The sequence below is a fragment of the Micromys minutus genome, assembly GCF_963924665.1.
Source record: "Micromys minutus genome assembly, chromosome: 12".
NCBI lineage: Eukaryota > Metazoa > Chordata > Mammalia > Rodentia > Muridae > Micromys > Micromys minutus.
This window is the reverse complement of record NC_137981.1, coordinates 43,325,484-43,342,580: the sequence shown is the minus strand read 5'-3', so window position 1 is coordinate 43,342,580 and position 17,097 is coordinate 43,325,484. Positions and strand designations below refer to the sequence as shown.

General features: G+C 43.7%; 1 protein-coding gene across 1 annotated transcript in view; it reads left to right on the top strand.

The window, feature by feature from the left end:
• Positions 1-17,097, top strand: part of ZCCHC2 (zinc finger CCHC-type containing 2) — a 44,239-nt gene that overhangs the window by 15,543 nt on the left and 11,599 nt on the right. The window contains exons 4-9 of the mRNA XM_080926112.1: positions 323-394; positions 6,583-6,695; positions 10,840-10,934; positions 12,976-13,059; positions 14,548-14,605; positions 16,383-16,515. Of these exons, the coding sequence (XP_080782238.1) occupies positions 323-394; positions 6,583-6,695; positions 10,840-10,934; positions 12,976-13,059; positions 14,548-14,605; positions 16,383-16,515 (555 nt within the window). The remainder of the gene's footprint in view (positions 1-322; positions 395-6,582; positions 6,696-10,839; positions 10,935-12,975; positions 13,060-14,547; positions 14,606-16,382; positions 16,516-17,097) is intronic.

Sequence of the window (17,097 nt, the reverse complement as noted above, 5' to 3'; positions counted from 1 at the left end):
CAGGGCTCAGGTCTTTTGGACTTCCCTGTTATAGTGTCATTTTTGTACCTAACCAAAAAAGAAAGATGTTTCTGAAAAATTAGTTACTGAAAATTACCAAAACAGTTACATTTTAATACTGCTTTTTAAAAAACCAATTTAAAAAGAATTACTGGAGAACTTTTTTGAGTAGACTGTCAGAGACTATGAGAATGCTAGATAAACTTTTTATCTCTAATTGCTAATCTTAAATTTAAGGCCTTTTGTTTTACACCTGGCTTTTTTCCCCAGCCCGTTCCTGCTTAAGCAATAACCATACAATATGTGTGTTTTCTTAAATCAGGTAAATTGGTCTGACCTTTCAGTCACAACAGTAACAAAAACCCACCAAGAGCTACAGGAATTTCTACTGAAGGTAAAATTACAGATTTTGTTGTTAAGATTTGTATATGCTATAGAGATTCCTAAAGTTTCAATGTCAAAAGAATCACCAGTAAAATTAAGACACACATAGGTTAACTCAGAATGAATATGAGGTGTAGCAAATGTTACACTGTGTGTCTTTCTACCTTGTTACCAGCCTAACTGGCAGAAGAATTCGCCTTAAAAATGGGTCTTTGTTTTTAGCCCCCTGCAGAGGTGTTTCTTGTTGGTAGGTATTTTTATAAGGGCTCTTCCCCCTAGACAGCATCTGCAGCACGAGGAGATGAGGCTCATTTTCCTGTGTTACCTAATACAGTGAATCTCTCCTCTGTGGGATCTTCTTGAACCTTTGCTCCATTTCTTCTTTGGGGTTCATCCTTCTCCCACTCTACCTCCAACAGAGTCTTAATGCTATTGGGACTTCAAAGATGGAAGAGTTACCTTCTGCAGGTTTGTTTTCTGCCCATCCTAACCTGTTCCCTTGAATAAAGTCTACTAATCAGATGTAAGTGAAAAAAAAAAAAAAACAAAAGACCTTGTAAAAGGCAAAACTACGTCTGTGTGGCCAGTGAATTACTATTACTCAGTAAACAAATACTTCCAGTTTATTGTTGACGGGGAGATAAACCCAGAAACAGGAAGTAGTCCTAACTCAGCTACCAAGCTTTGTGTGAAAGTATCATTATCTGATTTGAAGATTTGGCTGGTATTCACCGAGGTGCCTATTCAGATCATTTGTGTGCCTGTTGATTCTTAACTCTGCAAGGGGTTGATTTTTACCAGTCCATCAGCCTCACACAGAGTTCTGGAGGCTGGTTCTCTGACATGTCATCAAAATGTTAGTTTGCTGGATTTGTTAGTTGGTATAGATTAAGCCAATTGAATAGTTTCTTTTTGCTGTGGCTTGTATTAAACTGAATATTCTCATTCATTCTCTCTCTCCCCCCTCCCCTTTTATTAAAAATAGATTTTTTTTTTCTCGTATATCATAGAGCTTCCCCAGTTTCTCACCACTTCCTGTCCCTATATCCATCCAGATTGACTTTTTTTTTTTTTGGGTCTCTCATTAGAAAACAGGCTTCTAATAGATAACAGTCATTAACAAAAATAAGATAAAACTACCGTATCGAAATTGGACAAGGCAACCCAAGAGAAGGCTCAAGAATCAGAGACCCACTTGTTCTCATGCTCAGGAGTCCAGTAAATAAACTGAAAGCCATACAGTGCACACAGGCCCTGCTTGCTGCTTCAGTCTCTGTGAGATCGGACCAGTTTTGCTCACTTGATTTAGAACTTGATCTGCTGGTGTCCTCCATCTCCTCTGGCTCTTACGCTCTTTCTGCCTCCTCTTCCACAGGGTTCCCTGAGTTCTGAGGGAGGGTTTGATGGAGACGTCCCTTCAGAGCTGTGTGTTCCAAGGTCTTGGTCACTCATTTGATGATGATTGAATAGGGCACTGCTCTAGGTATAGCAAAATTCTTTGGGGGGGGGGTTTCTATTGGTTTCTGGAGTCTCTCCATTAGGGGCTGAGAACTCCCTAACCTACTCACATACTTAACTCCTGCTTGTAAAGATGGGGTGAGCTTCTTTTATGTCTAGTCACCAAGGCCTGTGACCCTCCTATCAGTCCTAGACAGTGTAATGAGAAAGAAGACAGCGGTAGAAGGGCTGACACCATAAGCTCTGACCTCTTTCCGCATGACTCACGGGAACAGTCAAAGGTGTCCCTGCCTGGGGCTGAGAGCCAGATCACGCTGCAGCAGGGAGCTAGCCCCTCGCTGCCTTCCTGGTTGGGCAAGTGACTGGGTCTGCCTCTTTTCTTTGCACACATTTTTGATTCTCTTCTGCTCATCACTAGCTTCCTGTGTCTTGATCGCACACATTTGCCAGCACTTAATGTGAGTTAGATAAGCAGGTGTGATTGCCCACCATTTGGATGTGAACCAGGATGCACTTGTTTCCTTTTTTGTTCCGTCTTCTTTGGGACATAATTCTAGTGATGGAGAATGAGCTCCAGAGGTACAGAGAGGGCTGAAGTTCTTTGTCTTTTATTGTTCCTGCAATTCTTTTAGACAGGAACAATGCTGGGTCATAAATGTTGACTCTGGGTTGTTAACCCCATTTTTCCACTTGAGGCCCTGTCTATTGGAGGTAGACACTTTGAGTTCTCTTTCTCCACTGTTGGGCATTTTGGCTAAGCTCAGTCATCCCTGTTGAGTCCTGAAAGTCTTTTTTTTTTTTCTTAATCGGATATTCTCTGCATTTACATTTCAGATGTTACCCCTTCCCCCAGTCCCATCCCCCATCGCCCTCCCAATTGCCTCCATGAAAGTGCTCCCTCTCCCAGCCCTCATCTCCCACCTCAGCACCTTGGCGTTCCCCTACACTGGGAAAAATGAGCCTTCGCTGGATTAAAGCGCTCATTGATGTCAGAAAATGCTGTCCTCTGCTGCATATGCACCTGGGGCCATGGGTCTCTCCTGCAAACCCATTGGTTGGCGTTTTAGTCCCTGGGAGCTGTGGTGGGTTTGGTTAGTCATCATTTGTTCTTCCCATGGGGTTGCAGACCCTTTCAGCTCCTTCAGGGCTGAAGTTCTTAGTGGAGTCAGATGCTGCCACCTGTCAAAGCCAGGTACTTGATGCCAACTTGTGTGTGATGACTGTCCTCACAACACAGAGCCCACTGCAAGGCTCTGCCTGCTGTCTAGCACTCTCCCTCCTTGGGGTCCCCCTCAGCCTCAGCAGTGCTGTCCTGACATGACATAAAAGCTAAGTGCTTAACAACAAAGCCCCAGATGCCTTCTCATTCTTCAGGGCCGTGGGAATTAACCCTCAGCTTAGTCAGGGTGACTGAAGCACTTGTCTTAAGTGCATGACCTCTACTGTTACCTGGAGTAATCCACACTGTCTTCCTAAAAACGGATTGTCTTGGCAACCATTCTTCAGCTGACTGCCGGCATCTTGACATTGTAGAAAGGCAGAGCTGTCCTGAGCTCCTGTTTAGTGGTGCTGTGCTGGGTGGTTGTCCAACTGCAGTGAGGCTTTTCATGAGCGTAGGTTTGAGGTTGGGGTTGCTGCGTTCTCTCTTTGCAAGAACAACAGCTTCTACCCTCCGTGTTCTGCCCCTTTCAGTTTGTTTATCATATGACCACAGCAGCTCTGTGGGAACCAAGTAAGAGTTGGATGTGTGCTGACTTCTTGAGTAGGATGAACTGTATGTTGTAGGGAGTTTTATAAGTGACAATATAGGAGACAGTACAGATACTAACTTCTCTGGAACATAGTGCAAGTCCTAAAGCGTATGCTCCAAAAGCTCACTGTCTTAACAGTAGATGCACTTGTAGTGTGCGTTCTGTGAGCTGCTTCTGGAGCTGTGCTCTGCACTTCCTAGACTGAGGCTTTCCAATCACCAGACCCAGATGCTTCTAATCAAGAAAAGGAACCTACTCCATGCATGTAGAGTCTGCCCTACAGAGACCCCAGAGCTAATGTGTAAGATTGGCAAGGCTACATTGGATCTGACTTACTCTGTGGCTAGGAAACCAAACCAGAATCCTGTGGTTCAGGTGACAGTATTTCAGTGGTCTCTTTATGGCCTTCATGGCCAATAGTGCCTCCAGATGTAGAGAGGTGGTAACCTGGCTTTCTTCGGGACCTTGACATCATAGTTGTAGTCTATTAAAGTCTGACAGCTTTGGGATTTATAGCACAATTTAAATTGATTGTTCCCTTTTCAGAGTGAAGGACTTCTTCCATGAGGGCCTGCCTCATGGTGTCCTACTTCCTGAATTAGAGAAAGGGATATGGGCTCTCATGAACATGGAGAGAAGCCTGGTCTACTCATGTGAACCATTATTGTGTTCCTCAAGTTCCTTGGGTGTCAGGGTCATGAGCTAGTTGTAACAAAGCTTCTGAGTCTTTGCAAGTTGTCAGTGCATAGGAGAGGGTGGATGATGAGGCTGGGAAAGACTGTCACTTGATGAATGATAATCAGTGATGGTGTCCAGACCTCTAGGCAAGATCAAAAGCCATGCAACAGGAGATAAAGATGGTTACAAAAAAGGACACTCCCCCTCTGACAACTGTCAGTGCTGCTGACAGTCTTGGGAGACTCCTTAAGGTAAAGGTTGCAATTTCCCGTTGTAAATCAACAATTTATCCCTGCAGCCTTTCTATTAATAAGAAAGATTAAATAAATATAAATGGTTCCACATAAGGCCTTAGCATTGTTTTTAAAGAGAAAGTTCTATCTAGGTACAAAAACCTTCCATTTCTCTGAGATTGTACAGAGGACATGGGAGGCTGGATCTGTTACAACTGAGATGAAAAGAGAAGAAAAATCCCATGTTGAACAGGCTAAAGAGACTACTGTAGAGCTTTATTTTTACAAATAAACTTCCCTTCCAGCTAAGTGGGCCCTGGAAAATGAAGAGAAAAACAACATGGAAATAATCTAGACTGCATACAAATGACTGCTTGTCCGCTCTCAACCCAGTAATGTAGCCTTGTTCGTTGATTTGGTGGCACTTTGCGTGGTATAGTTCCATTACATAAAGCAACTATCAGTGGTTTGAAACTTGAAATAAATATCTCTGCCAAATATCTCTGGTTTTCTTTGTCGGCATATATACATACTCCATAGAAATTATGGTACTGAGGAGGTAGTTTACTTGTAAACATGTCTGCCACATTAGCAAGAACATCCATGTAAAAGCTGAGTGTGGTCAGCCATGTCTGTAGGCCTACTGCAGTGTTGAGAGACAGGTGGGTCCCCTGAAATCACTCGCCAGCTCTAGCCAGTCTGTGAACTCTGGATTCAGGGAGGGGAGGTGGAAAACACCTTCTGTCCTCCATGTGCTTGTCCATGTACTAGCATACACACGTTCATACATCTATATTATATGTGCACGTACTATACATACTAAATAAAGAAAACCATGCTCAAAACTAGTAAAAATACCCAGTGTCAAAAATCTATTAAAATGCTATTGTCAAAGTGTCATTGTTGAAATGAGTAGTATCCATTTGGAAAATGTGTCAATTCAGAATTGTTTCTCCAGCTGATGGTTGGAGGGCATGATTCCACAGTGAGGGTGTGGATGCCATGGCCTTTGATCTCCCCAGACAGGTTAGCAGACACTGACCAAACATCCCTGAGCCGTGCTCACTGTGCTTGACAGGAGTGCCACACCTTTGCTCTGGGGGCAGATCAAATCATGTAGATTGTGTTTATAAAAAATAGGTTATGTGATTCTGCTCTTGATTCTGGATTTTAGTGAAAGTGGCAGTAATTCAGAAGTTAATCATAAAAGTCAAGACTGAATTCTTGAAAAGGTTAGTTTTAGAATCCATTTTTAGGAATTTTATTAATTAAACATGTTAAATAGTACAGTAAGAGTTTTGTTTAAGGTTTTTTTTCTTGGCCACATGATAGTTTCTTATAAATTCTAGCACATTGCTTATGGGACACATCCATCATTTCGAGAAAAAAACTCTTGAGGAATGCTTTGTTTGTTTGTTTTTAATATGGGCATAAGGTGTGCAGTGCATTGCACACATGTAGAAGAAATCAGAGGCACCTTTGAAGAATTCCTTCTCCATGCCCACTTTTACCTGGACTTGAGGGATTGCTTAAGCCTTGAACAACAAATGCTTCTACCAGTGAACCATCTCCTCAGCTCTGAAGTGTGTTTTTGGTGTAAATAAAATTGCAAGGAGTTGACCCAGCTTTCTTAGCGTGGTTCTCTGTTTGGCATATGACCTTTACTTGTCTACCTAATATTAAAGTGTGAGGAGCAGGAAGGATGCACAAAACTGGTGGCGAGAGAGGCATAGAGAACACTTTTCAGAATAGAATCCCGGGTTTAAATGTCAGCAGTCCTATGGAGAACGCTGAGTTTTCCTGGAAGCATTGTAGAAATGCCACCTCAAATGGGGAGGGGGATTGCGTGTGAGGTTTGTATGCTACACACTGTAGGCATGCTGAGTACTTGGGTTTCCAGTATGCTTTGGCTAGTCCTGGGAGGTGTGCTTCCTACTGACAGACCTGTGTAACTTCAGCTTGGTGCCTTGGAAAGATGGCTTTGAGATGGTTAATGAGGAGAAGGCATTTACAGTGGTTTATATTTGTTCAGCAGGTAAAATCTTAGCATTGGGTATTGTGGTTTTTTTCTCTTGCAGCTTCCAAAGGAATTCTCTTCTGAGAGTTTTGACAAGACCATCTTAAAAGCCCTGAATCAGGGTTCTCTAAGGAGAGAAGAGAGGCGCCACCCTGACCTGGAGCCCATCCTAAGGTAACAGCCACAGAACCTGGCCCGGGTGCTAGCACAGACGGTTGAAGGAGGTTGTGAGAGGGGCTCTGGTACTGGGTAGCTCTCAGCTCACAGAAGACAGAAGCTCTGTCACTCATTCCTGCTTCTTAACAACACAGTGTTGGTTCCTTTTAACCAGGAAGGATCATGACTTAAACCTCGGGTTTTTTGGTTTTGTTTTTCTATGAAATTTTATTAAGGATGTCCTTGTCCAGTAGCTAGGCTTGAGAGAGACTAAGAAGCACAGTGAGAGGAGGTTGCTGGGAGGTTGCTGGGAGGGAGGGGGAAGAGGGAGGGAGACAGCAAACAGACCTTCCCCAACGCTTATTACTTGGAAGTAGCGTCTGCTTTCTTGGAGCCCAGTGCTGTTTAAGATCAGGTCTTTACCCTTGTGAAGTTGCTGTACCCTTGGGAATGTGCGTATTGCTTCGATGGTTAAATATGGTGTTCTGTGTGTCTAAACCCTACCTTGTGTTTGCCCTGCCTGTGCAGGGATTGGGTGGTGCAGGTAATGGGTGGTACAGTATCCCCTTCCTCTCAAATTCGGGCCTGTTCGTATAAACAAGGTAACCTGTTTTGTGATGGGAACTGGAAAGCTGTCTCTATGTCATCCCCAATGATACAAGACAGGAGGGATCGAAGGTGAAGGAACCAGTGCTGGCAAGGAAGGGCTTACCGTTCTGTAGGCCAAGTGTGGTGGCCCTTAATCCCAGCACTGGGACCCACAGAACTCTGAAGTGGAGGCCACTGTGGTCCACATAGTAAGGCATGTCTTTAAAACAAAACAAAACCCAGCACGTACAAAGGCTAAGGGAATAGCTGAGTGAAGGGAACTGAGGAGCTGCCCAGAATAAGCCGACCTAAAGTTCAGGTCAGCATGTTCACAATGACATCAGTTCCCCTGTTGCGCTCATCAAAAAGAAATCCTTTTGGCAGTTCAGTCCAAGTGTAAAGAAGTGGAGTGGCTGCATTTGCCTTGAATGGAAGCTTCTGCAGTAAAACAGTAGGGTGAGGCAAGGAAGGGGCTTGGGGAAAGTTGTTTGGTTTTAGAAAAGTGAGCATCTAAGCTGAGTTGGGAAGGGTGGGGTAAGCGAATCGGACTGTGGGTGCCGTGGGAATCTGCTAAGACTTATATCCTGGGGTGGAACAGTTGCTTGTCATGCTGGACATCCCAGCTTTTCCCCTCCAAGTTGTCAAGGAAGCAACTGATATTTTACTGGAAACTTAGTCATTAAAAAGAGCTAAGTGAAAGTATGACTGTGTGGCTCAGTCATAAGTGAGACTCCTGGTTTGCCTTTAGAACATGAACAGAACTCTCCAGGCTTCCTGAGGAGGAGCTGTGTTCTTAGGATCAGTGTGGCCCAGGATGAGGAAGGCAGGGTTGCTCTGCAATAGAGATAGGGAGAAATCTGGAATGATGCATTGCCATTGTATCATCGAAATCCAAAGTGGGACTGGAAGGCGATGGAGCCCAGAATGGCTGCCCTTGCAGATACCATATCACCCAGTGACACAGTACACGGTGGGAGGGACACCGGCTGCCTTCACACTTGAATGTGAAGGTGCATCTCAGAGTTGGCAGGCGACTTGATGGGTACAGACTAGGAAAACGGAGGGAGAGGGCTAAAGGGAAGGGAAGGGCTTACAGGCGTGTGAGTGCTAGGAGACAAGCACCTTCCACCAGAGCAGCTCTGAAGAAAGCTGGAGCCTTAGCTACTAATCTGTGGGGGCTCAGAGGACACAGTGGAAGAATGTAGGAAGAGAAAGGAATGGGAGTAGACCAGAGAGCATTCTGGGTAAGAGCAGGTAGACAAAGTTGCAGAACAATTGAATTCTTGAGAGCTTGTACGTCTGGGGGACCTCGTGAAAGAAATGTGGGTTCTTATTCTCCAGTACTGAGATGGACAGGGGATTCTGAGTGCACCAGGCTCCAGGAAGTGCTGGTGGTTCACAAAGGGCTTCTATGACTGACCCAGTACCCAGAGAAGTGCATCCAGCTGGGCAGTGGGGCTAGGGCATATCTGGCAGCATGAGCCTCAGGCCTGCCTGGGAGTGAGCGTGCAGCACCCAGATGACAGCTCTGGTATGTGAATGGCAACAGAATATGAGCCTTACATGGACCAGAAGGTCAGTAGCACTGTTCCTGTCCACACTGGCCTCAGAGTGTGCTCTGAACCCAGCCAGACCATCTATAAACTAGTAGTAGACAGAAGCTCCACTGTTGTGCTTCACCGTGAAGGGGGATGCAGCTTCGTGAGCGTAGCTCAGTAATCCATAGTGCTTGGTGGACAGTGACTCTTTCTTTGGGTAGTATGTGGTTTCTGTGACAGTGCCAGTTGTTCAGTGAAGGCCGTGTGACTATTCAGAAGAGAAAGAACAGATCCCTCTTGCCCAGATAATTTTTGTTGATGTTTTAATATTTTCTTTGCCCATAATTACAGATACGCAGTTCAGTTACCTCCCAAATTAAACATTTAATTCCCTGTTTTGTGTTGTGAAACAGTCATATAGTTCTGGCTGGTCTGGAGCTTGTCGTAAAGGCCATAGTGGCCTCAGACTTGCAGCTGTTCCTTATGCTTCGACTTTGTAAGTACTGAGAGTATAGGCAGCTCCAGCAAGTTCATCTGTAAACCGTCATGAGGGACGCCATAACCTGCCCACTGCTTGGTAACCAGTGCTTCTCTAGTGTTGAAACATACACCATTTTCGTACCTAAAACATTTAAGGTTTATGGTTAATTGCTAAGGAGGGATTATTTGAAATTGGCACATTGCCTGAAAAAGTAAGATTGTCATATTCAGAGCACTGCCTGCCATAAGCAGGACCTTCCACAGCTGGGTGAGCTTGGAGGCCTAGTTTTAAGAACTGGCTGATTTTAAAAGGTGGGTGGTTGTCTCATGGCTTAGGATTGCTTCCTTTCTGTCATTCTGTAGAGCTTAGCTTATGTATGGGTTCATATATATGTTTAGGTATATGTGAATTTCTTAACTCTTTGAATAAAATATGAATTAACATTAACAATTTGTCTTTTGCGTTGCTTAGCTGTGACAGTTAAAATAAAATTTCAGATGTTAGCTCAGGCGTTGTTTTGTGTCTCATCTATCCCTTTTAAGATTGGAAGGTAATTTCCAGATTGTTGGTTAACCGTCAGGGATAGCTCAGTAGCTATGTAGGAAAAGAAAACTTGGGATGTTATGTCATTTCTTATTTCAAAGTTGTTTATAAAAGCTGGAATGATGGTATGACCTGTCGTCCTCAGCCCCGGGGCCCTGAGATGGAAGACGACTTGAACTCAGGAGTTCAAGACAAGATGGACAACATGAGACCCTGTTTCCAAAAAAGGACTTAGAACAGGGCTTTTGTTTGCTGGTTTAATTCTAGGAGTTGGACATTGAAAAGAAAATCTAAGTAAAGCTGGGCTAGCGGCCCAGATCTACAGTTGCCCAGGCAAGCATGGGCCACGGGAGCTCAGGGCACTTCTGCACTATTATTGACCCTGTCTCAATATAAGAATTAGGAAAGTAAGTAAAGAGGAGGTCAGGGACACAGCTTGGTGGTAAAGTTCTGTCCCAACTGAGTAGGGTAGGAAGTTCCATGCCCAGCTCTTCCTGTAGAATCTTTATAAGTTTGGATCACGGCGTGGTGCCCACTTCACATGCCTTAAGTTGTGGTGGGAAGCACCACTGTGTTCCCCATTTTCCATACTCTTAAACGTTTCAAACTTCAGCCTCTCCCAGCGGGAGGAGGTCCCATGACAGAACAGCCTATGATGAAGAGTGAGGATGGGGAAGGTTTTCCGGTCTTCTCTGAGGAGAGGCAGTTTGTGAACCATCTAAGCAAACAACTGAAAGGACACTTGTTTTAAGTTTAAACTTCCCCATAAAAATAAATAAATAAAGCTTTGTAGTAGATTCTTGCCAACGGGTTTTGTTAAAGTTTTCCCACTCCTACAGAAATACATTAGAAAAGAATTCTTTCTTTGGGGAAAGGTTTGGCTTACACCCCTCGTCCTCACCTCGGCTTGAGTTTTCTGCTTGAGTGTGCACTCACTCATGTTGGTTTTTAGATCTGAACTGTGACTACAGATGTGGGAACTGCAGGTGACGCGACTTTCTTTCTTACACAGGCAGCTGTTTTCAACCTCACCCCAGGCTTTCCTTCAGAGCCACAAAGTACGCAGCTTTTTTCGATCAATATCATCGGAATCTCAACACAGTTTCAGTGAGTTGGCCTCTTTCCTCTGTGGAGATTTGGCAGTTGTTTGGTTTGTTTTGGTTTGTGTTTTGTTTTTTATGGGGTTTCTTTGTTGTTTGGTTTTGTGTCTTTCTGTGCCATCCTGTTGTTCAAATGTAAAAAAATTATGTAACAGTTAAGGAATAGAGACATGTAATTAAATATTTGGCTTCTTTAATGAACTTTACACTGCACCTTAAAAGACAGTGATACAGGGAGGGCAACAGAACCCGGTAGACAGAGCAGGTGTGCAGAGCTGAGAGGCTGCCGTGCTGGGGCAGGATGTGCAGTGTCCCTTCCTCCTATAGGACCCCAGTGCTGACCTTGTTCGTCTCCTCTGCACAGCAGCATCTAAAGACCAGCCTATGCCAGGCAAGGATGCTCTCCTCTTGTCCCGCCCATCCTTTCTGTCATTTTAAGATAGGCTTTGTTTTGTTCATGGGCTGCCATCTATAAAAGTCTGCTGTTTACATAGACTCTACCTCACCCCAGATATTCTGTGGGTAAGCTTTATTGTTAATCTTCTGATAAAAACTTGAGAAGTGTGGTAAGAAACCTGGGTGTTTATAGAAAGCCCTGGAGCTTCCCTTGGGCTCCTTAGGCTGCAGCTGCTTGAAAGCTCAGCTCGTCCTGGAGCCCCGGTAGCTCACTGTCTCTGTGTCCGTTGCTGTCATGCCCCTGCAGATCACACTGGTTAATGCCAGACTGAACATGGCATCCTCAGGACATTGTGCGAGTCTTATTTGTATGTGTTGTTTGTACCTGTTTTCAGTGTTCGTCACTTCTGTCTCATGTTCAGTATCACACCATTCTCTTCACCCTAGCTTCTATTTGGCCAGTAACACTGATATATTTCATAGGTGATTTCTACTCACTTTAAGCACAGCCAATATTTTGAGGAAGTTTTTCTTTAAATATTTCCTTTTGATTTCAGTTGTCATTTTTCTATACCTAAAAGAAAAAGAAAATGCATGCCTCCTCAGTGAGGTATGAGAAAAAGAGATGAAAATCCCAGTTGAATATTCAGGTGTGTTAGCGTTGAAAGTAGAACCACGGAGTGGCACACGTGTCTGTGTATGTGCCTTAAATGTTGCAGGTAGGATCAAAAGTACAGCATTCGTGTCTGAATACTGGCAGGACTTACTAAAGTCATGGTTATTCTAGAGCTCTGGAGACTTCTTCCCAGGTTAAAGTGAGCATTTTTAATAGTCTACCAGTAATACCTGGCTCATTTCAGAAAGGAGTTGAAACAAAGTTAAGCTTCTAGCCCAGATTATCAACATGCTCAGGAATACTACCACACGGGACATAGACATATACTTAAGGCAGAGACTCTGAGGACTTAGCCAGGTTTTAAATTCCCAAGCAATGCTAAGGAGCCTGGCCAGCTTTTATCTGAAGAGTGAACACGTAAAATACTGCTGAATATCTACATTTTGGCTTGAGGGGAAACATGTCAGCAGTCAACGTGTGTGAGCTGTTCTGCTGAAATAACACAATGTTGTCAGGGTTCATTTGCACACTTTAAAAAATGACTCTTATCTTGTGTTCCCCTGGGGCAGAGAGCACTGTCCCATATGCTGACAGATAAGTAACTATTGAGCAAACAGTGCTGTACTCTGGGGTAGCTTCAGACGCCTTGTCTAGAACTCACTGCTGTTCTCATGTTCAGTGGGTCAGTGTACTGACAGTCACTGCTGTAACAACAGGAGTGTGGGGTTTAGAGCAGTTGGACATCACCACAGTGCTGTTACAGGCATTACAAGTAACAGTAGATAGTAGAGGTACTCCCCATTTCATCCTTCCTGACCATGCTGGGGCTCGCTGGTATGGGGTGCCTGAGGGAACCGCTGGCTCCAGGACTCCAGTCAGATAGTCCTGTGCACTCTTGATGGTCCTTCCTTGGAGAAAGTCTCTCACTACTAACTCTTCCCTCTCCTTGGGGCAGAGGGATAACCATTATACTGATTTTCTTTATCTCACTATAATAATTTTCCCAGAGTTAGTAGTATTGAATTATTTCCTGCAGATAACTTACAGTCCTCTCTGAAGACTTCTAAGATATTAGAACACTTAAAAGAAGACAGCTCAGAAGCTTCAAGTCAAGAAGAAGGTAAATGTAGAGTCGCTAGACTAAGTCTGCACACACACTGGCACAAGGTCAGAAAAGGAAAGAGAGCCCAGGTACACACGGGTATTGGAATGTCAGAGATGGCATTACCAAACAGAACAGCGGGCAGAGAAGAGGTTTGCTCACTGATGGTGTTGGCACAATTGGCTTTCTATATGAAGTGTATATTAACCAACCCCCACTATATATGTACAAAGCTTTTAAGGAAATAGCAACTATTTGTAAAATGTAAAGTTTAACGTTTTATGGGTAAACCTGAGGAGAGAAGGTTTTGTTCAATAAGATGGACCATGACCATATATTTGACTAAGCAAGAACTTAATACATGACCAGAGACTGGATACTTAGAAGACAGTTTACAGATGAAATACTAGCAGGGTGATGACAGGAAGAAGACACATTGTTCTCCAGTGGATCAGTCAGTGAAATCATTATGTGATGGTGTGCATCAGTGGAGAATTTATTCCAGCATGTGAGCAAAGTGCATGGATAGGAAATGTTTGGATGATGCAACCGTCGAGCGGCTAAGCACACAGCCTCCCAGGAAGTGGGCAAACTGAAGGAGAGGACCGAGGCACCACTGCACGTTCGTCAGACCAGTGAGCCGTGTTCAAGTCTGATGCCCAGGATGTTGGCGGAGCTCAGACGGTATAGATGAGGTGTAAACATGGCATGGTACAGTGAAGCCGGAGATCATGGACCCTGTGCTGGCTGTACCGTGGTTTGTAGTGACAAATACTAGGGAGTTGCCTGAATGTTTCAACTAAGTGGTGATGTGTCTGCTGGGCAGCAGTTAAAATAAAGCTGTTTGCAGCTTATTCAACCCACCACAGCCCTTCATGAGTTTATAAATGTCTTCACACAGGTAGCTAAAATGAAGCCTTCAGTAGAGTGTTCAGACAAGTTAGGTAATAGTTAACTTCTGTTGAGGGTGACCTTTGGTCATATTTCATACATCATTTTTTTTAAAGTAACTTGAGAGTTATCTTGTAGACTTAACATTATTGAACATTTTAATGGAAATAGTCTTACCTGAAGTAAATTCAGCTTGAAGTTACAGGCTCGCATGAAATTTACATAATTTTGAGTAAGATTGGTGTGTACGTTTGAAGCAGTTCAGTAGTGTCTTATGTAACTGAAGATTTGTTGTGGTATCTTCTGTAAGCTTGTTGTGGTGATGCATACCTGTAATCCTGGCACCCAGGAAGCTGAGGCAGGAGTTGGATTTGAGGCTAGCCTGGACTGTGTGTGTGTGTGTGTGTGTGTGTGTGTGTGTGTGTGTGTGTGTGTACACGTGTATATATGTAGTGGACCCTGTCTCACAGAAACAAGTAGAAGCCTTGTATGCTGGGAAGTGGGTCAGAGCACTGCAGGCACCCCTGCAGCTGAGTCAGTCAGTGCACGCATCCTTCCAGTGCTTCGTAGAGCATGTAGTGTCAAAATTAATTCACTCTCTTTTCTCCACCCTAGATGTGTTACAGCACACCATAATCCACAAGAAGCATGCTGGGAAAAGTCCCGCTGTGAAGTAGGTATCTAACTTGTAAAGTGTAAATGCCTTTGTACACCTTAAATTCATTTAGCATTTAGTCAAGCTTCTTAAAGATGTGTTGTCTAGATTCTGCCATTTTGCTCTGAGTTTTTCTGGTTCTTTTTTGTTGTTGTTGTTGTTTGTTTGTTTTTTCAGTTGTTATATGTGCTTTTCCCCTTTCATCCCCGTCCTTGCTGCCTTTTGGGGAAGTTCTTGTGGCAGCCTTCATAGTTATACACTGAATTTTGTTCTTCCGGTAGTTACCTCCAAAATCGCAGTGTGTCTTTCACCTCTTAAAGTGTAGTATAAATTTGTGCTTGTGCCATTTCTCCAGTACTCTGAGGAACTTCAATCACTGTAACTTTATTGCTCCCCCCCCCCCCCGAGTTGCAGTTATTCTTTATTTTCATTCTTTTCATGTTTTTAAATTTGTGGCACTGTTCTCCAGCGCTCATGTAAGTCTCTTCACGAGTCCACCTATGATGATTTTCCTGTTAAATTAATGCACATATATCTGTATATGTTAGATGCAGTTAGGGTGGGTGTGGGTGCGTGTATGTACTTCATATTACTATAGATTGTGCATGGGTGCTCACAAACCAAAGCCCTCTAACACTGAGCTTAACCCTCATGATTCTTGGTTGACATTTATTTTCTGCTAAGTCTTTGAAGCTATAACTGGCTGTCTTCTGGTTGTATAGTTTTCATTTCTGACCCCTGATGTCTCTGGAAGATGAAATTGCTTATGGGATTTCTAGTTGACTAGTACCTGCACTGAAATGCCACAGGCTTTCTGCTTTTTATTCAGGGCCCTTGCTGATTTTATGGGCAACTGTTTTCCCTCTCTGTAGATGAGCTTAGAACTTCTTTGCTTATGGCAGCCCTGGTTCCTCCTCTCTGAGATACCCTCTCACTTTAGACTGCTCTTGGCGGAAGCCATCATGTGGCTGATTCAGTCTTAGTGCTGTTGTGTTGGTAGCTTTTCCTCCTACAGCTTTTGAGTTTTTCTCAGTTGTCTGATGGACTTTGGAGCTGTTTTGCATTACTTGTGCTTCTAAAATTTTTAACTTTATATATTTTTATTAGCCTATGTCTTCAAACACTCCTCTAGTTTCTGTGCTCTGAGCCATCTTGTAAGAGTCCCCGAGGTCCTTATGTGTGAGCTGCTCACACATCTCTCTTGTCTCTTACATTCTTTTGTTCCATCTTTTTCTTCAGTGTATTTTCTTCAGACCAAACTTGTTACCAGTTCTTTTCCTCAGTTTCCCATCCATTGAATTCTTACACTGGCTTTTCAGTTGAAGACTTTACATTACACTTGGTTCTTTCAGTGACTCTGCAGAATCCTCGGTCTTCCTGTATTAACAGGTTAAACACCCAAAGTCTATACCCTACAGCTTTGTTCTCTGGATCATTTAGGCCATAAGGGGTTTCCAGTCACATTAGACGGACCCTTCATGTGCCTGTTTGTACAGTCCTCGCCTAGCAGTTGTTGCTAGTCCAGTCTCTGCAGCCCCTGTTAGGGACACTCAGTCACCAGACACTGATGGCAAGTGTACACTTGCTACTGCTCTCTAAGGACAGGCATTAATGATAAACTGTCCATTTCCTTATTTCTTAGAGTATACATATTTCTATGCACCTATCACCAGATACTCAAAACAAATATAAACAACCCCAGAGATGAAGAGGCTTTGTAATAGAGATGATAAAATAGGCTAAGTCACAGGGACAGACTTGACATTGTTGTCATGAGTTTCTCTTTCATGAGCAGTGTCACTACAAGCTGTTCTCCATTGGACGGGCTTGCCGTGCAGTATGCAGAACAAAATGGAACTGTGGATTGGAGGAACCAAGGCTGTGCGGCCATCCAACACTCAGGACACTGTGTGTCCTCTGCCGACCAAGTATGTGACGGGTTGGCTTTGGTACCATGTGGTAAAACATTTTTGCTTTGTGTGCTTTCTAAGAATGAATGTGTCAGCGCTGGGTCAGAAGTAAGGAGACATTTCAGCAGAAAGCTTTATTCTTACACAGGACTGAGTTCTTCTGAGGTCTGCAAAGGTCTATCGACATAGCTTTGGTCATTTGTAAGAACAGTACAATAAGATACCTACACTCTTATTCTAGTTGTAAAGGTTTATTAAATTGTTCCTTCTTTTGGCATGGGCCAGGGAGGGGGTCTCACTATCTTGATATGATAGGATTTTTTTAAACCGACCGTTCCTTATAGTGCTTAGTCAGGCCTGTAATAAGTGAACCACAGAGCTGGGTGGAGAATGCTGTGCTGCATGTGGTATGATGTGCTACCGCATAGTGGGGCAGAAAACTCGTGTTGTCAGTGTGTTCTGTCTAGAAGATTGATTTGTGAACTTTATTGTTTCTAACCAATACACAGATGCAAGTGTGTTTTTATGGACCAGAGGTTTATGTTGCGATGTTGTAAGTTGTCATTGTCAGGTGAGGGCCTATAGCACATGCAGTCACTG